This window comes from Neomonachus schauinslandi, chromosome 10 (genome assembly GCF_002201575.2).
Source record: "Neomonachus schauinslandi chromosome 10, ASM220157v2, whole genome shotgun sequence".
NCBI lineage: Eukaryota > Metazoa > Chordata > Mammalia > Carnivora > Phocidae > Neomonachus > Neomonachus schauinslandi.
In genome coordinates this window covers 20,531,509-20,552,148 of record NC_058412.1, presented here as the reverse complement: position 1 = coordinate 20,552,148, position 20,640 = coordinate 20,531,509, and the positions used below count along the sequence as shown (strand labels likewise).

Sequence of the window (20,640 nt, the reverse complement as noted above, 5' to 3'; positions counted from 1 at the left end):
GAAAGGGAGTAAGGAAGTATCTGGGGGTAACAATGTTCCAAGAAGAGGGAAATATAAAGTATAAAAGTATAAAGTATAAAAACAAGTATAAAGGTCCTGACCCATGGTTGAGGAATAATAAGGTGGTCAGTAGGATTTCAGCTTTTCCTCTGAGTGAAATGAGAAGTCTGTTGCAGGGTTTTACAAAAAGAAGTAACTTAGCCTGGGTTTAAAAAGCATCATTCTATTTACTGTGTTGAAAATGGGTGTGTGTGGAGAAGCAGAGTTAGGAGGTAATGCAATACCAAAAACTGCCAACAGAACTGTCATTTAAGAAAAACCATCTAAGAGGGCGCCTGGGTGGCTCAGTTGGTTAAGCATCTGCCTTCGGCTCAGGTCATGATCCCAGGGACCTATGACCGAGTCCCAAATCGGACTCCCTGCGCAGCAGGAGTCTGCTTCTCCCTCTGACCCTCCCCCCTTCTCAAGCTCTCTCTTAAAATAAATAAATCTTTAAAAAAAAAAAAACAAAAAAACCATGTAAGAGACAGGCTGTCAGTTCTTCCAGATTGTATCCTTAAATCAAGTTAGATCAGTAAAGGCTACACACACAGGCACACATACATATTTCTATCTGTATATTTATTTACATTCTTAGACCACAATTTTTATATCATTACCTTTAGTATGTTAATTTATTAAAAATCACAAGAAGGAGCTTTATGAAAATGTATTATGTATTTGTGATGATCTGTTTTCTCCCCCATTCTTTACATTATTTTTGAAAAGAGTAATGTATTCTACTGTGGGTAGCCCTCCTTCTTGGTTCTTTTTTACCTTGGCCCCCAAAGAAATTTCTAGGTAAGTTTTACAAATTAAGCATAGCAAATAAGTTGTCCTTCAGAGATAGTGTATTTACATCTTCCATTTTCCTCAATTCCAAATTCTTGTTCTTTTATTAATCTTCTCTATTTAGTCACAAGGTACCTATAATTACATGTAATTTATGATTTCATGAAAGAACAAAAATTTTGTCTCATCACAGTTGAAATAGTTTAGTTCTTTTTTTTTTTTTTTAAAGATTTTATTTATTTATTTGAGAGAGAGAGAATGAGAGAGAGCACATGAGAGGGGGGAGGGTCAGAGGGAGAAGCAGACTCCCCGCTGAGCAAGGAGCCCGATGCGGGACTCGATCCAGGGACTCCAGGATCATGACCTGAGCCGAAGGCAGTCGCTTAACCAACTGAGCCACCCAGGCACCCTAGTTTAGTTCTTTTCTAAATTGGTAAAAAGTATAAATCAACTAATAATTCTATACCCTTAGAGAGGGGTTAAAGTTTCCTAGCTAAAATCCAGGATGGAAATGTACTTACTCAGGACAGAGTATATAGCACCTGGCCTTCCAGAAGTGCCTACTGGTTAGAGTGCAGGAGGCATAAAACTTGTACTTTATTTTTTGTCATTAGTAAAAACAATTTAAAGAGATCTTCCACAGCACTTACCTATGAACAACCACCCCCAACACTGTCTAGCTATGATATGCTTTCTTCTTTCCCATTCATTCACATTACAAAATTAGCAAATTATATGCCCATTTCGATGTCAAATCTATGACTAAATTCTCTACCAACAAAGAATACACTGCAAAAGAAACTACTTAGTTAAATCTAAATCAACAGCACTTAGGAGGTTTTATAATACTGGTTATATATGAAATGTCAATATAAAAGATACTGAACTATTAAGGACCCCTCTGAAAGGAAAGTAATCACTATTTAGTTAAGTTTCTGTTTTGATTCATGACATTCTACTCCATCTTTTAGTCTCTTCCACTTCCAAAATCTCTTACACCCAACTACCTTCCTTCTTCTTATATGCTTTCCCTGCTAAGTTTTTTAAAGGCTTTCTACATCCCATTTTCATTTACTCATGTCATACATTTATACCTTCCAACATGACTGTATCCACCCCACAAGATGATCTGGCTCCTTGACTCCTTGATCTCAAATCACCCTTTTCCTGAGTCCTGTGTAGATACTTAAATCAGCCCCTACCAATTGTTAAGGCAATCAACCATTTATTTCAAACCAGAAACAGAGTTCTTGCTCAATACCTCTAAGCTAATTGATGATCCTTTGCCCAGGGCTAAAAATAGCCACAGCTGCTTATTCATTGCCCAAATTATTTTTAGGTTTGCATGCACATATATACCCAAGATTAAAGACAGCGGGTTGACCCCAATAAGCAAACCAGGTATTAAATATTTGAAGAGCAATTAAACACTGTATGTACTCACAATATATTTCTATGTACCATAATACAGGTTTTAAGCCTGTTTCAAAATCACTCAACTTGGTTTTCCTTTCTTACAATTTTTTTCTTCTCAGCCTACGTTTAAGGTTTCTGAAATTACAACCCAGTGGCAACAGAACTTTCCTTACATAAAGTAATAGACACACAGCTAAGAGAATGTTGTGAAATCCTATTTTTTTCCCCACTGACATATTATAAAAGGAGTGATATGTTCCTAGGAACTAAAATAGCTTATTTCCTTACTTGTTAGTCCCACATGCAGGGTCAAGGAAGCTGTGTGCCCTGGCTGCTATTATGACAGCTATTTTTAGTCTGGGCACTGACAGCACCAGAACAGTTCAGAGACAACATCAATCTGCTCTACAAAGCAGAGACCCCAAATTTCGTAACTCTGTGTTTTTGGTAACATAATGAAGTTATTTCTTACTTTATAAATTAGGATGTCAAATTTTGCCCTGAGGTGGGTTTTTTTTAAGATTTTATTTTTTTTTTTAAAGATTTTATTTATTTATTTGAGAGAGAGAGAATGAGAGAGAACACATGAGAGGGGGGAGGGTCAGAGGGAGAAGCAGACTCCCTGCCGAGCAGGGAGCCCGATGTGGGACTCGATCCAGGGGCTCCAGGATCATGACCTGAGCCGAAGGCAGTCACTTAACCAACTGAGCCATCCAGGCGCCCTTAAGATTTTATTTTTAAGTAATCTCTACACCCAACGTGGGGGCTCGAACTTATAACATGGAGATCAAGAGTCCCACACTCCACTGAACTGAGCCAGTCAGGGGCCCCACACTGAGTTTTATTTTATTTTTATTTTTTTTAACAGTTGTAGCTCTATGGTTTTTTGCTTTGTTTTGTTTTTATTTTATTATGTTAATCACCATACATTATATCATTAGTTTTTGATGTAGTGTTCCATGCTTTATTGTTTGCATATAACACCCAGTGCTCCATTCAGTACGTGCCCTCTTTAATACCCATCACCAGGCTAACCCATCCCCCTACCCCCTCCCCTCTAGAACCCTCAGTTTGTTTCTCAGAATCCATAGTCTCTCATGGTTTGTCTCCCCCTCCGATTCCCCCCCTTCATTTTTCCCTTCCTGCTATCTTTTTTTTTTTTTTTTAAACATATAATGTATTACTTGTTTCGGAGGTACAGGTCTGTGATTCAACAATCTCACACAATTCACAGCGCTCACCACAGCACATACCCTCCCCAATGTCTATCACCCAGCCACCCCATCCCTCCCACCCCCCACCACTCTAGCAGCCCTCAGTTTGTTTCCTGAGATTAAGAATTCCTCATCAGGGGCGCCTGGGTGGCTCAGATGGTTAAGCGTCTGCCTTCGGCTCAGGTCATGATCCCGGGGTCCTGGGATCAAGCCCCGCATCGAGCTCCCTGCTTGGCGGGGAGCCTGCTTCTCCCTCTCCCTCTACTGTTCCCCCTGCTTGTGCTCTATCACTCTATCAAATAAATAAACAAAATCTTTAAAAAAAAAAAAAAAGGAATTCTTCATCAGTGAACTGAGTTTTATTTTAACAAGACCTTGATTTCCTCATAGATATGCAATTTCACTACTTCAAAATATCATTTAACTCCGCTTATCTTAAAAAAAAAAAAAAAAGGCAGTCTGAAACCCACTCTTGAAAAGCTTATATTCCAGTGGGGAAAGGAACAAGCAAATAAATAAATAAATATATAATCCCAAACTGTGTAAACAGGATGGAGTGATGAAGAATGGGATAAGGGGAAGGAAAAACATAATCTAGACAGGATGATCAGGGAGGTCCCTGATACTTTTGGTGAGAAGTATAAACAGAAATCAAACAAGGTCATTTAGGCAACAAATATTTACTGAGCATCTGTATTTGCCAAGTTCTGTTCTAGGTGGTCATTATAATAACCACGTATCAGACAGATAGGATCCCCAGCCTAGGAAGGGGAGGAATAATGGACACTTTTAAAAAAATATGGTAACTTTATTTTTTTAAAGTGTATTTATTTAATAGAGATAGAAAGAGCACATGTGTGAACAGCGGGAGGGGCAGAGGGAGAGACAAGGGAGCCTGATGTGGGGCTCAATCCCTCAACCCTGAGATCACAACCTGAGCAGAAATCAAGAGTCGGACACTCAACCAACTGAGCCACCCAGGAGCCCCCAAAATATGGTAACTTTAGATACGAAAAAATACTATGATAAAGATCAACTAGAATAAATGTGACAGTGCCTGAAGGACTGGGCTGCTTTAGCTTGAAATCATGCAAGGCCTCCCTCAGAGGATAATGTGGAATTAAGATCTGAATGAAAAGGCAGCAGGACAAAGATGTGATGAGAAGCATTCCAAGCAGAGTAACAGTTGAAGTACAAAGGCCCTGAGATAGGAACATGCTTGGCATGCTCACGGGAGAGAAAATGGTCACAACAATTGGAGCAAAACTGGTGAGAGAGGAGGCCAGCAGGGGCAGTAGCCACAACCTGACATTTTCAAATTTTATTTCTGATGAAATGGGAAGCTTCTGGAATGAAGTGGTACTTCAGAATGTTCAGTCTAGCCACAGTTGGGGTTGAGGGGAATGGGGGTGTCTGAGGAAGGTCTATGGAGCACGTACAGAGGTCCCAAATTGGAAAAGAGCTTGCCATGTTCATGTTCATCAGCTGCACGAGACCACAAAATGAGGTTGAGGCCACTCTGTTAACTGGGGTAAGGAATTTGGATGTGAAATTTGGACTTTCATTTGAAATGCAATGGAACTCAAATGGTTATAAATGGGGAAGGAATGACAACATGATCTATACTTGATTTATATTTGAAAAAAGATTACTCTGGCTGTTATGTGGGAAAAGGCAGAAAGGAAGAAGGCAAAGGGAAAATAAGGACCTGTTAGGATATTAAGAGCCTACCTACTGGCTCAAAGAAGCAGTACTGGTGGCTTGGACTGGGGGGGTAACAAAGGAGACGGCAAATTGTATATGGATTCTAGAAATATAAGACTGAATCAACAGGGCTTACCAAAGAGGATGTTGGGATTAAGGGAATGGGAAGAATCAAAGATGACTCCCCAAGAATCTGGCACCTTATGTAGATAAATGGTTAATTCCTCTACAATGTGACACTACTGATTCCTGGTTGACTGTGCTGATGTTAAATTTGCTGCTGGCTGAGGCACTTGGGTAGCACAGTTGGTTAAGCGGCTGTCTTTGGCTCAGGCAGGTCATGAGCCCAGGGTCCTGGGATCTAGCCCCATGTCAGGCTCCCTGCTCAGTGGGGAGTCTCCTCCTCCTGCTGCTTGTGCTCTCTTGCTCATGCTCTCTCTCTAATAAATAAATAAAATCTCAAAAAAAAATTGCTGCTGGCACAAGATACAGATGCCAACAGTAACAAACATTTCTGACCACCGTCCCTTAAAAAAACAAACAAAAAACAACAAGAAAAGGCAAACTTGAAGTAACTCACTATGGCTTTTTTCCTGGCAGGACCCACAACACTATTGAAAATGTAGATAGATACTGTGATGGAAACTTCTAGAGATCTGGGATTTAAAAAGCCACAGCTGCTTCTCTACCAGCCAAACAAGCTAATTTTAGGCCTACACACATTTGCCTTGGCCAGGGTGAGACCCATTGCCACCCTTACGCAACAGAGAGCCTACAAGACCCCTGGAGAAAAGACAAGAGGTGAAGATCATTCAAGTAAAGAAAAATGACACAAATCTTTAGCACAGACTTTAGAAAAGTTTCCCAAACCAATATTCAATCAGAACAGTTTTTCATGCTGAAACAGGAATCTGAATATATTCATTCAAACTAGAGACAGATAAAAAAAAAAAATCACTGTGCTTTTTTTAGTAGCAACTGGAAGCAAAACACTTAATGTTGAGTAAGGATAGCATTTTGAATTTATGAGTAACGGGTTTTTCATGCTAAAAGCCTTCTTCAATTATTGTGGCATATTCCAGATCTCTTAACTTGGATCTGCATGGTTTCCTTCTCCCTGGATTGTTAGCATGCGAACCTTCAAAAGCGAAGAAAGAAAATCAGCTAGCACAATGCTAACCTCTTAAAAACTATCAGTCACAAATTTTCACCACTCATTCCTAACAACCTTTATAGGAAAATGGATATTTCAAATTAAAAGCAGTTTTATATATGAAAACCTACACTAAAAAATTTCTTTCTAAAGAGTTTTTACCCAAAAGAGGTAAAAATCAAACAATTCTAAATTAGAGATGTTACCATTTCTATGCTATACTTGAGATTTAGAAGTACAGTAGAAATCTTTTCTAGATTAATCTTGAAGGCCACACTGGAGGACTTACTGTTACAAAAGAACATCTTTTGGGAAGACTCTCTTTTTCAAAAACAAGTGTTAGTTGTTACTGTTTACTTCTAGAAGCTACAGAAACTAAAATGAGAGGGAGAAAAAAATACTTAAAGCCACAGGACAAGGAACAAAAGGGGAAGTTTGCGGGGCGCCTGGGTGGCTCAGTGGGGTAAGTGTCCGACTCTTGATTTTGGCTCAGGTCATGATCTCAGGATTGTGAGATCAGGTCCCAGGTCCAGCTCACGTACTGGGCATGGAGCCTGCTTAAGATTTTCTCTCTCCCTCTCCCTCTGTCCCTCTACCCATCTCTAAAAAAAAAAAAGGTGGGGGGAAGTCTGTGGAAGAACAGGACAAATTTAGTAGGGCAAAGGTTTTATGTGTCATATAAATAAAAATATATCTTAAAGTTTTTTGCGCTTTTGTTTCTGTTGTATACACTCACGTATAAATGTACGTATATATTGAGTCACAGAGTTACAATGTAAAATGTGACTCTCACCATCAAAAAAACCTTGAACATTACTAGTTTAAAGTGTGCACAGAGGGGATGCAGGTGAGAGGAAAGAATCAGTGTGGCAGAGCCTAAGAGAGACTTGGAACACAGACTAACCGGTAGGGCCAACGCTGGGATAAGGCATGGGGCTAAAAAAGGGCAGAGGGGAGAGTTGGTTGAAATTCAGAATAAATAATTGACATCCATTCCCTTGAGATCAGCTTTAATTATAATGAAACAGAATTTAGGCACAGTTCATTTGCTGAGTTCTTTCCCAGTTAAAGTAAGGAAAAATCAATGATCATCAAGTGGACTGTGCTTCAAGGGGAATCATTAAATTTAGGAAATACTTTAAAATGTCTACATTTTAAGTTTGTATTAAATTTTAAAGATGTTATAAAGATTATACCTCTAATTACATGGTCAGGTAATGACATTCTGGTTAAACATATCCTACTCTTCCAATTATTAGCTCCCTTTGGCACCTGGGTGGCTCAGTCAATGAAGCGCCCAACTCTTAGTTTCAGCTCAGTCATAATTTCAGGGTTGTGAGACTGAGCCCCAATCTGGGCACAGAGCCTGCTTAAGATTCTCTCTCTCGGAGCTCCTGGGTGGCTCAGTCGGTTAAGCGTCTGCCTTCGGCTCAGGTCATGATCCCGGGGTGCTGGAGATCAAGTGAGGAGTCTGCGTCTCCCTCTCCCTCTGACCCTCCTTCCTGCTTATGCTCGCTCTCTCAAGTAAATAAATAAAATCTTTTTTTTTTTTTTAAGATTTTTTTTTTTTTTAATTTGACAGCGAGAGAAGAACACAAGCAGGGGGAGTGGGAGAAGGAGAAGCAGGCTTCCCGCCGAGCAGGAAGCCTGATGTGGGGCTCGATCCCAGGACCCTGGGACCATGACCTGAGCCAAAGGCAGACGCTTAACGACTGAGCCACCCAGGCGCCCGTAAATAAATAAAATCTTAAAAAAATATATCTCTCCCTCTGCCCCTCCCCAACCCCCTGCTCACTTGCATTCTCTCTAATAATATAAATATTAATGGTATAAATAATAATAATTATTATTATTATTTGCAGCTCCCTTTCAAAGGGAATACCTAACTTTTTGAAACTGTCTTTGGATTCTGGGACACTGTTCTCCCCTAATTCTCTAAATCTCCTCTGCAATCTCCTTTGCTAACTTCCGCCTCTGCTCATATCCTAAAATAAAATGTTCTTATTCTTAGGGTTCTAGCCTCTTAATGGGAGATAGCCAAATAATAATAGCTATGATTTATTAAACATTAATTACATATCAGACACTGCTCTTAGTGCTTTACATGTACCACTCATTCTCATAACCATTCTATAACAGGTCCTTTTATAGTGAAACCCAAGGTAACAACAAATTCAAAATCAGCACAATTACTGATTGGTAATAAAGAAATGACAGCACTGGAAAGAGCAGGAAAATCAACTATCAAACTGCACTATTTATAGGAAGCAGTAGAGTAATGAACAGTTTTACTCTCAACTCTACAATCTGAGCATGTAATGCATCCCTGCTCTACCATTTACATGCCAAAGACCTTAGTTATTTCAAAATGCATCCATTTCATTATCTATAAAACAGGGATAATCCAAGAGAAAGGAAAATATATACCTACACAAAGATTTATAGCAGCTTTATGGTGAATAACCAAGTTGTGATGTATCTTAATAGAATACTACTCAGCAATAAAAAGTAATGAACTTATTGATACACACAAAAAGCAGTGATAATTTTCAAAATAATTACACTGAAAGAAGCCAGACCCTGCCCCCCAAAAAAGACCAAAAAAAAAAAAAAAAAAAAGAAGACACTATATGATTGTATTTATATACAGTACTAGAAAATGGAAACTAGTCTACAGTGACAGAAAGCAGAAGAATGGTTGCTTGAGGACCAGGAATAGGAAGGAGGGAAGGAAGGAGAGATTACAAAGAGGCTTCAAGGATGAATACGTTCATTATCTTGACTGTGGTGATGGTTTCACAGGTTTATATATATGTGTAAACTCACCAAATTGTATACTTTAAATACAAACAGTTACTGTATGTCAGTTATACCTCAACAAGGCTGTTAACATATCCCACGGGGTCATTTTGAGTATTTAATAGGTTAATATATATATATATATGTAAAACAGTATTTACTATAAAATACTGCTATTCTAATTTTAAAGTCTATGATTCATACTTGAATACAAATTTAAAGAATTTCATTTTACTTCTATGGGGCAAATCCTATACAAACTAATAAAAATAATGCCTATAAAAAGTTATAAACACATTAAAGGAAACAAGTATTTTAGCTTAAGACTCTCAAAGCAATGAACTTTTTATATTGAGTGTTTGTAAAGTATGGTGCTAACGGTTCTACATAGATTATCTCATGTAATCCTTAGAACAATCTTTTGAGATAAGTGGTATTATCTCTATTTTACATATGAAGATACAGCCTCACAGTGTTATGCAGCTTGCTCAAGTTCATAGAGTAAGTAGAAAAGGTAAAACACTCAGCCAGATCTCATGGACTGAAAATAAATAAAGCCCATGTCAATATTTATTTATTTATTTATTTTTAAAGTAATCTCTCCACCCAACATGGGGCTTGAGCTCACAACCCCGAGACCAAGAGTCACATGTTCTACCAACTGAACCGTCAGGTGCTCTATGTCCATAATTTTTTCTTCACTGTAAGAAGGTGACTTGACTGCTGGCTTTACAAAGGAAAGTCTCACAGAATCTAAACTGGTGACAAGGAAGGATTTCACTGCCAAATCTTCAAGAGCTTGGCAATCTACTATATAAAGTAGGTAAATCAGCATCACTTACCATATCTGTAGTTTGATCTTCTTCCCTTGCAATTCAACTGTTTTGATCTTAAAGTCTATTCCTACAACACAGGAAAAAAAAAAAAAGGTAAATTGTATCTATGGCTCTGAACTTAGCTCTCCTAAAATTAACTGGAGTAAAAATAAAAACACACTTTTAAAATCTGTATTTGTTTGGCTCGACAGTCACTAGGTATGCAAATTCTGAGCAAATTATTCAATTTTAAACTCAGGTAATAGAAGATCCAACATGGCAGAAGAAACAGCTATATAGAAAGAGTTTTTACAATTAGGAAACGAAAAGGTAAACTTTAAAATGTCTAAATTTTTTTTAAAGTAAGCTCCACACCCATTGTGGAGCTTGAACTCATGAACCCAAGATCAGGAGTCGCATGCTCTACCAACTGAGCCAGCGAGGTGCCCCTAAAATATCTAATATTTTAATGCAAAAGAATAAAAATGTTTCCTACTAGGAAAAAAATATAGCCTTTACTAGCTTGCAAAGTAAAAAGACTCCAGGGATAAAGAGGGTTATTTCTTTTTTTTTTTTTAAGATTTTATTTATTTGAGATCGAGAGCGAGAGAGCAAGAGAGCGAGAGAGAGCCTGCGCGCACGCACTCGCAAGGCGGGGGAGGAGGAGAGGGAGAAGCAAACTCCCTGCTGAGCAGGGAGCTCAACACGGAACTTGATCCCAGGACCTGAGCCGAAGACAGATGTTTAATGACTGAGCCACCCAGGCGCCCAAGAGGGTCACTTCATGATGATAAAAGGGTGAATTAAGAAGGCATAAAAATACTAAATGTTTATTCATCTAATAACACAGAGCTTCGAAAGACATGAAGTGAAAGTACTGTAACCAACCAAAATCTTCAGCTTGGGTTGAGTTTCCCATACCCAAATAAAAAGGAAAAAAAGGCGATGTGCCTGGCATTTATAAACCTCAGACTTTACCCACAGCCCATATTTTTGTTTCTCTAGGAATTACTGAGAAAATCATCCTACAGTGACTTAGTTGTCAAGACCAACTCTGAACAAGACTAACAATTCCAATTAGGCATACAATTTGTTAATTAATCTTAATGACAAACCTGACAACCAATACTATTTCAGAAAACTTCCCTGAAGGGAAGTGAAATTAGGACACGGTCTGAAAGTTCCATACCTTTTGAGATAGAAACCAGGTACAAATGGAAAATAAGATTTTAGGCTATTTTAAGCTAACTACCACCATCCTAGACTCCTTGAGTTTCTCTCTCAATCAATGTTGTCTATCCTCAAACTAATTAGCAGTGGTTAAAGCAGTTCTTCATTCTTTTCTGCACAAAAACTCTCCTTGTCTACCTCGGCCATTCATTCTTCAATCTTCATTACTGGTTTCTCCTTATCTCTCTGAACTTTTCCAAAACTTGGAGTGAACTTTTCTAACTTCACTCATTCCCTTGGTGATTTTCCCTAATTTCATGGCTTTAAATTCCACAAACACACTGATAACTCTCAAATTTATATCAAAGCCCAGACCACTCTCTTGAACTCCAAACTTGAGATAACCATTTATTGTTTATCTACAAATCCCATGTTTCACAAAGACAGAAGCAAAAGTTCTTAAAATGGTTCATAAGGCCCTACCCATTCTGCCCACCTCCCCATTTTCCACCCTGTCCTCATAATTCTCTGTATCTTTCTCTGATCTAGCTAAGTGTATCAGCCTGTTTACTATTCCACACACAGGTCAGGAAGATTCCCACCTCAAGGCCTTTGCATATAACTGTTCTCCCAACTTGGAATATCTCTTCTCCATCCATTATGGCTCCCTCCCCTCACTATCCTTTCCTAAGTAACAACATTTCCCCATGTCCCCCACCCCATGTCCATTGTCTGTTAATAATCCCTACCCCTCTTCCTTACTCTTCATCTTTAACATCCCTCAAATATACTGTATACATTTACTTGTTCCTGTTATTGTCTGTCTCCCTAAGCCAAAATATAAGGTCCAAGGGTAGGAATTTTTATCTGCTTAATTCAGTTAAATTCCCAGCACCTAGAGCTATGCCTAGGTGTAAAAGCAGACATAAAAGCAGACATTCAAAAAGTATTTGAATAAACAGATAAATGATGTTTTCTAGAGAAAGTGAAATGGTACCTAAGATACATAGATATTTCACCCTTAGGGTGAATATCACCACTTGACAAGCTCCACACTTGTCCACGCAGCATCCACAATCATATTTTTAGAGCCTCAGGCCAAAATATGAACAACAAAAGTTCCAATGAGATACCAGAACCGAAACAAACCAAAAAAGAGAACCTGAAGGAAAAAGGGGCAATGCAGAGAAAGAGAAAAGACAGCTCCTTTTATCTTCTCAAAACAAGATGGGGAAAAAAAGAGAGAGAAAGGAAGGAAAATCAACCTGAACCAGAAAACTCTTGGAAATTAAAAAAAGGGGGGGGGGATTAATATATTCAACAGAAAGACTAAGAGAAAATTGAGATCTCCCAGAAAATGTAACAAAATGACAAAGAATGGAATTTATGTGATATCTGACACATCAGAAGATCAACCTGGGAAGTCCGACATCTAACTAACAGAAGTTAAAGAAAGAACAGAGAAAACGACATGTAGAAAATAATAATTTATAAACTGTACAAGAAATCTTCACAGCAAGGGAAACAATCAATAAGACAACCTACAGAAAAGGAGACGATATTTGCAAATGACATATCTGATAAAGGGTTAGTATCCTAAATAAAGAACTTATAAAATTCAACCCCCAAAAAACTAATAATCCCATTAAAAGATGGGCAGAAGACATGAATACACATTTTTCCAAAGAAGAAATACAGATGGCCAACAGACACATGAAAAGATGCTCAACATCACCTATCATCAGGGAAACACAAATCAAAACTACAATGAGATTATCACCTTACACATGTCAGAATGGCTAAAATCAACAACACAAGAAACAACAGGTGCTGGCTAGGATGTGGAGAAGGGGGAACCCTCTTGCACTGCAGGTGGGAATATAAACTGGTGCACCCACTCTGGAAAACAATTTGGAGGTTCCTCAAAAAGTTACAGAACTACCCTACGATCCAGCAATTGCACTACTAGGTATTTACCCAAAAATACAAAAATACTAATTCACAGGGATACTGCACCCCGATGTTTACAGCAGCATTATCTACAATAGCCAAATTATGGAAACAGACCAAGTGCCCACTGATTCATGAATGGATAAAGAAGATAAGGGAGCCTGAGTGGCTCAGTCGGTTAAGCGTCTGCCTTCGGCTCAGGTCGTGATCCCAGGGTCCTGGGATCGAGCCCCACATGGGGCTCCCTGCTCAGCCACAAACCAGCTTTTCCCTCTCCCACTCCCCCTGCTTGTGTTCCCTCTCTCTCTATCAAATAAATAAGATCTTTGGGGGAAAAAAAAAAAGAAGAAGAAGATAAAGACAGTGCCTGGATGGCTCAGTCAGTTAAACGTCTGCCTTTGGCTCAGGTCCTGATCCCCCAGTCCCAGGATCGAGCCCCATGTTCCCTCTCCCTCTGACCTTCAACCCCACTCACACTCTTGCACTCTCTTATAAATAAATAAAATCTAAAAAAAAAGAAGACACCCACACACTGGAATATTTCTCAGCCATAAAAAAGAATGAAATCTTGCAACAACACAGATGGAATTAGAGAGTATTATTAAGTGAAAGAAGTTGGTCAAAGATAAATACCATACGATTTCACTCATATGTGGAATTTAAGAAACAAAGCAAATGAGCAAAGGGAAAAAAAATTAAAGGAGAGAGAGAGGCAAACCAAGAAACAAAGCTCTTAACTATAGAGAACAAACCAATGGTTACCAGAATGGAGGTGGGTGGGGAGGGATGGGTTAAATAGGTGATGGGGATTAAAGAGTGCACTTGCTGTGATGAGCACCTGGGGTATGAAGTGTTGAATCACTATATTGTACACCTGAAACTAGTATTATGCCGTATGTTAACTAACTGGAATTTAAATTAAAACTTTAAAAAAATTGTGCAAGAAAACAGAACCAAAGGAATCTATTTTAGACTGACTCACCAAATGCCTAGCATAATGAATAAAATAAGGTCTATACATCATAGTAGTAGCACCATGAAATTTCAAGACAGCAGGAATAAAGATATTACAAAAGCTTGCAGAAACAAACTAGGCTCCATATTAAAAATCAAAAGTGACCACTCTGAACTTGTACTTTTCAACAGCAAAACTAGAATACAGTAAGATAATGTTTTGGGTTTTTTTTTTTTTAAAGATTTTATTTATTTGACAGCTCGAAAGAGCACAAGCAGGGGAAGCAGCGGCGGGGGGTGGGGGGGGAGACAGGGCTGACACAGGGCTCGATCCCAGGACTCTGGGATCATGACCCAAGCTGAAGGCAGGCACTTAACTGATTGAGCCACCCAGGTGCCCCAATAAGATAATGTCTTTTTTTTTTTTTTTTAAAGATTTTATTTATTTATTTGACAGAGAAAGACACAGGGAGAGAGGGAACACAAGCAGGGGGAGTGGGAGAGGGAGAAGCAGACTCCCCGCCGAGCAGGGAGCCCGATGCGGGACTCGATCCAGGGACTCCAGGATCATGACCTGAGCCGAAGGCAGTCGCTTAACCAACTGAGCCACCCAGGCGCCCAAGATAATGTCTTTAAAAAATACTTTCAACCTGGGGCACCTGGCTGGCTCAGCCAGTAGAGAGCATGCAACTCAATCTCACAGACATGAGTTTAAGCCCCACATTGAGTGTAGTGTGCTTACTTTAAAAATATATATATTTTCAACCCATATCCAGCCCCAAATCAAATGAAGGTAAAATAAATGCATTTCTAGACATGAAAAATCTCAAAATAGTTAGTTCCCATGCATCTTTTCTAAGACAACTACCAGGAGATTGCTTTGCCAAAAACAAGAAGAAATCGAGCCAAGAGTGAGGTAAATGGCAGCTCAAACTGGCTAGAGAGCAACCAGTTCAGAAGCAAATGAGGACAAAATGAGAGGAAAGTTCCAAGAAGTATGCCTACTAAGAGAGGGAGGGGAAGAAATGGTATTAATGTAATCTGTATAAAAAAAAAGAAATTCAGGGGCGCCTGGGTGGCTCAGTCAGTTAAGTATCTGCCTTTGGCTCAGGTCATGATCCCAGGATCCTGGGATGGAGTCCCGCATCGGGGTCCTAGGATGGAGTCCCGCATCGGGCTCCCTGCCTGCTTCTCCCTCTGCCTGCCTCTCATGAATAAACAAAATCTTAAAAAAAAAAAAAAAGAAAAGAAAAACAGAAATCCAGAGAATTTGGCAATTCTGTTGCAGAGTTTGGGATAAAGTATGAATAGTGTCTTGAAATCTAAGGGAATGTAACAATGAAGGAACTGTAAATTACAATAAAAAGAGAAAGTCATCCAAGAAAGGAAAAGTGATTATAGTATACTACTTGGTTTAACAGCTAATAAAAACATGTGTTATAACTATTTGAGAAGATGAAGAGAAAGGCACCAGGAGTGTCCAGTGTTATCAGAGTAATCGATTCTTATTTCCCATAACAACAAGAGAGAATTTCTGAAGTTAAGTTTTTGGGGTTTATTTTAAGTTAAAAGCTATGACTAAGGAATATGGTGTTGAGGAACAGAGAAAAAGGCCAAAAAGTGTTTGGCAAAGGAAACACACAGGTAGGCACAGGGCAAAGATTTGTTGTTGCTGCTGTCCTCACAGGCCCTGAAATACTATGTGACTTCTGAAATTCTGGTCTATTTCATTAACAGAAATAAAAATCGGTTAACAAAGGAGGAGTTATGTTTACAAATATGTTCTCTCCACTATTTAAAGACTTCAATTTGATCATATTTTAGCATGGCCCTAAGCCACCCCTGCAGTCTCATTCCCCCTCCAGTCTTCCTCTTGTAACTTCAAACACAACTTCTGTAGCTGTGTGCTTTTTCCAAGTAAATACGTTTGTCACTCCAGCATGTACTTTCTACATTCCCCAAAACACCTAAGTATGGGAAAACTTATACTTAAGATACAGTAGAAAAGGGGTGGGGGGATGGGTTAGCCTGGTGGTGGGTATTAAAGAGGGCACGTATTGAATGGAGCACTGGGTGTTATATGCAAACAATGAATCATGGAACATTACAGCAAAAACTAATGATGTAATGTATGGTGATTAACATAATAAAATTTAAAAAAAGAGTAGAAAAGCTTTGATAAAATTTAGGAATTAGAGCAAAATCAATAGCTCAACTGCCAAGAGAAGATAGGAAAATCTATCACCCTTTAAGATTCTGCCAGGAGAAATAATGAGATTCTCCTGCAACACTATCATTTCCTAAATTACCACAGACTACAGCAATCATAGGGTTTGCTCCAACCAGTGATTCTCTTTTAGGTTTTGCTTATTTAAAAACACTCTAAAGGAAATCTCTGTTTTTTACAGATTCCTGGGACTCAGCTCACATGAATATTTCAATTTACTGTAATCTAACTTTTATCAATTTTCAGCTGCTCAGGAAAGTAAGAAACAGTATCAGCCAAAATACCTGCCTTAATAATACTGCAGAAGCACCACCCAGCGGCAAGAGGAGTAACTGCAACTTCTAGCCACTATAAACATCAGTTTAGCTTCTGATGACACAACACATAGGCAGAAATACAATAAACTCCAGACAGCCAAAGTTTAACAACTCATAGGTAAATAATACCTGCGATTTTTAACAAGTGAAAATAAAGTATTTTTACTACATCAGGAAAGGAAATAAGAATCCTATACCCACAATCCTTTGAATGCAGCTTTGTCTGGAATTTAAGAAACATTCTAATCCTAGCTCTAGCTCTGTCATAATAGCACAAATTTTGAAAAGACCACTTTTCAATACATTCAGTTTCTTTATCTAGATGCAGATGTGAAAATGCAGAATGCAAAAGCTTCCTGTGAAGATTCTTTCATGTACAATGTGCTTGGCACTGTTTTAAGCAGATTAATGCATTAAATCCTCAGAACAATCCTAACCCATACTTTTATTTCCATTCTACAAATGAAAAATAAAATAAAAACCAATAGCAGGAGGAAAAAAAAAGCACTAACACCAATAATATTTACTGGATAACTACTAAGTGTTCTAAGCATTCCACATACACTATCTCATTTAATATCCAAAAATATCCTCCGCAAAAGTACTAATATGCCTATTTACAGAAGAGGAAATTTTATTTTTTTTTAACTTAAATTTTAGTTACCATACAGTGCAATATTGGTTTCAGGAGTAGAATTCGGTGGTTCATCACTTACAGACAACACCCAGTGATCATCACAAGTGCCCTCTTTAATACCCATCACCCATCTGGCCGATCCCCCACCTCCCTCCCTGCATCGACTCTCAGTTTGTTCTCTCTTATGGTTTGTTTCTCTCTCCTTTTCTTCTTTTCCCCCTTCTCATACGTTCATCTGTTTTCTTTCTTAAATTCCCTATGAGTGAGATCATATGGTATTTGTCTTTCTCTGACTTATTTCACTTAGCATAATACATTCTAGCTCTATCTACATCATTGCAAATGGCAAGATTTCATTCTTTTTGATGGCTGAGTAATATCCCACTGTGTGTGTGTGTATGTATACACACACATACCACATCTTCTTTATCCATTCATCAGTTGATGGACATTTGGACTCTCTCCATAGTTTGGCTATTGTTAATAATGCTGCTATAAACACTGGAGTGCAGGTACCCCTTCAAATCTGTATTTTTGTATCCTTTGGGTAAATACCTAGTAATGCAAATGCTGGATCATAGTGTAGTTCTATTTTTAATGTTCTGAGAAACCTCCATACTGTTCTACAGAGTGGCTGCGCCAGTTTGCATTCCCACCAACAGGGCAAGAGGGTTCCCCTTTCCAGAAAGAACCAGAAATCAATTCCATGTGTTTTTTCAGACCATACAAGCTCTTAACTTACATTAAGTTCCCAACTCCATTTTTAAAATTTATTTTTATTATTTTTGAGAGAGAGAACACATAGGCGTGCAGGGGTGGGGCGAGGGGAGAAGGAGAGAGATAATCTTAATTAAGCAGGCTCCACATCCAGCGTGGAGCCCAATGCGAGGCTCAATCTCACAACCCAGAGATCACGACCTAGGCCAAAATCAAGAGTTGGACGCTTAACTGAGTCACCCAGGTGCCCCCATAACTCCATTTTTTTATTTACCTATTTTCTATTGAGGTAAAATTCACATAAGATGCACCATTTTAAAATGAACAATTTAGTACATTCAAATGTTGGGCTACCAGCACCTCTATCTAGTTCCAAAATGTTTTCATCACCTCAAAAGGAAATTCCATACCCACGAAGCAGCTGCTTTCCATTATCCCCTCCCATGACTCCCTGGAAACTATGTCTGCATTCTGTCTCTATAGATTTACCTATTCTGGGTATTTTATATAAATAGAAGCACACAACATGTGACCTTTTGTCTCTAGCTTCTTTTACTTAGCATAATGTTTTCAAGGCCTATCCACATTGTAGCATTTATCATACTTCATTCTTTTATGAATGAAAATTCCTTTATATGTATATACACCATAACTTGTTTATCCACTTATTTTTTAAAGATTTTATTTATTTTCACGCATGAGCGAGAGAGAACAAGCAGGAGTGGGGTGGGGAGCAGCAGAGGAAGAAGCAGACTCCCCGATGAACAGGGAGCCCCATGCAGCACTCGATCCCAGGACCCTGGAGTCATGACCTGAGCTAAAGGAAGCTGCCCAACCGACTGAGCAACCCAGGCGCCCCATCCACTTCTTTCTTGATGAAAATCTGGGAGGTTTCCAACTTTTGGCTTTTGTAAATAGCACTGCTATGAACACACACATACATGTATTTACGTGAGCACGTGTTTTTCAATTCTTTGGGGAATACGAAGAATAGAATTGCTGGGTCATATGGTCAAATTAAACATAATTTTATGTTTAACTGCTTGAGGAACCACTGTTTTCCACATCAGCTACACCATTTTACATTCCCACTAGCAACATATGAGGGTTCAATTTTCTACATCCTTGCCAGTGTTTATTATTTTCCTTTTTAAATTTTAAGTCATCCTAGTGGTTGCATATGAAGTAGTACCTCATTGTGGTTTTGATTTGTGTTTCCCAAAGGACTAATGATGTTGAGCATCAATTCATCTGCTTCTTGGCCATCTGTATATCCTCTTTGAAGAAATGTAAGTCCTTTGCCTATTTTTTAATCAAGGTTTTGTTGTTGAGTTGTAGGATTCTTTTTACATTTTGGGTACCAGACCCTTATCAGATATATGATTTGCAAATATTTCCTACATTCTGTAGGCTGTCTTTTCACTTTAATTTCCACTGACACTATAAAAGCTTTTAATTTTAATGAAGTCCAATTAAATTACCTATTTTTTTATTTTGTTGCATGCTATATAACTTCATTGATTTTAATTTTTGAAATGCATGAGATAGGAGAAGTTCCTGGGAATTAAAAAATTACTGATGGGGCGCCTGGGTGGCTCAGCCGTTAAGCATCTGTCTTCAGCTCAGGTCATGATCCCAGAGTCCTGGGATCGAGCCCCGCATCGGGCTCCTTGCTCGGCGGGAGGCCTGCTTCTCCCTCTCCCGCTCCCCCTGCTTGTGTTCCCTCTCTTATGGTCTCTGTCAAATAAATAAATAAAATCTTAAAAAAAAAAAATTACTGACAGGAAATTTACAGTCCAGAGAGAGGAAACAGTAAAATTTTAAAAAATTGTTTTTAAGATTTATTTATTTGTGGGGCTCCTGGGTGGCTCAGTTGGTTAAGTGTCTGCCTTCGGCTCAGGTCATGATCCCAGGGTCCTGGGATCGAGCCCCGCATCGGGCTCCCTGCTCAGCGGGGAGCCTGCTTCTCCCTCTCCCACTCCCCCTGCTTGTGTTTCCTCTCTCGCTGTCTCTGTCAAAAAAAAAAAGATTTTATTTATTTATTTGACAGAGAGAGATAGAGAGAGAGAGCACAAGCAGGGGGAGCTGCAAGCAGAAGGAGAGGGAGAGAAGCAGGTTCCCCTAGGAGCAGGGAGCCGGATGTGGGGCTCGATCCCAGGACCCCCCGGATCATGACCTGAGCCCAAGGCAGCTGCTTCACGAACTGAGCTACCAAGGCGCCCCTCAAATAAATAAAATCTTTTTTAAAAATTTTTTAAAAGATTTATTTGAGAGAGAGCGTGCGCACACAAGGTGGGAAGAGGGAGAGAAGGAGAGAGAGTCTTAAGCAGACCCTGCACTGAGCACACAGCCCGACCTGGGCCTTGATCTCAAGACCCTGAGAGATCACGACCTGAGCCAAAACCAAGAGCCGGATGCTTAACTGACCGTGCCACCCAGGCACCACAATAAAACAAGATTTTTAATGTTAGTAATCACAAATGCTATGAACAGGAATGGGGAGAGAGCTATTTTATACAAGAAAATCAGGGAATGCTTTACTGAAAGACCTTTGAGCAAAGACCTCAAGGAGGTCTGGAAACAAAGCCATGTGAATATCTAAGGAGAGTGTTGCAGGCAGAAACACTAAGAGCAAAGGATCTGAAGTAAAAATATGCCTGGCGTGTTCAAGAAACATAGAGAGGGGTTTGAATATAGTGATATAAGCCTTCTAAACCATGAACATGGTAAAGTTCT

At 39.1% G+C, this 20,640-nt stretch overlaps 1 protein-coding gene across 1 annotated transcript in view; it reads right to left on the bottom strand.

Annotated features, from left to right (window-relative positions):
- The window catches only part of RAB10 (RAB10, member RAS oncogene family), a 90,183-nt gene that overhangs the window by 20,654 nt on the left and 48,889 nt on the right, over nucleotides 1-20,640 (bottom strand). The window contains exon 2 of the mRNA XM_021697305.1: nucleotides 9,960-10,020. Coding sequence (XP_021552980.1) covers nucleotides 9,960-10,020 — 61 coding nt within the window. The remainder of the gene's footprint in view (nucleotides 1-9,959; nucleotides 10,021-20,640) is intronic.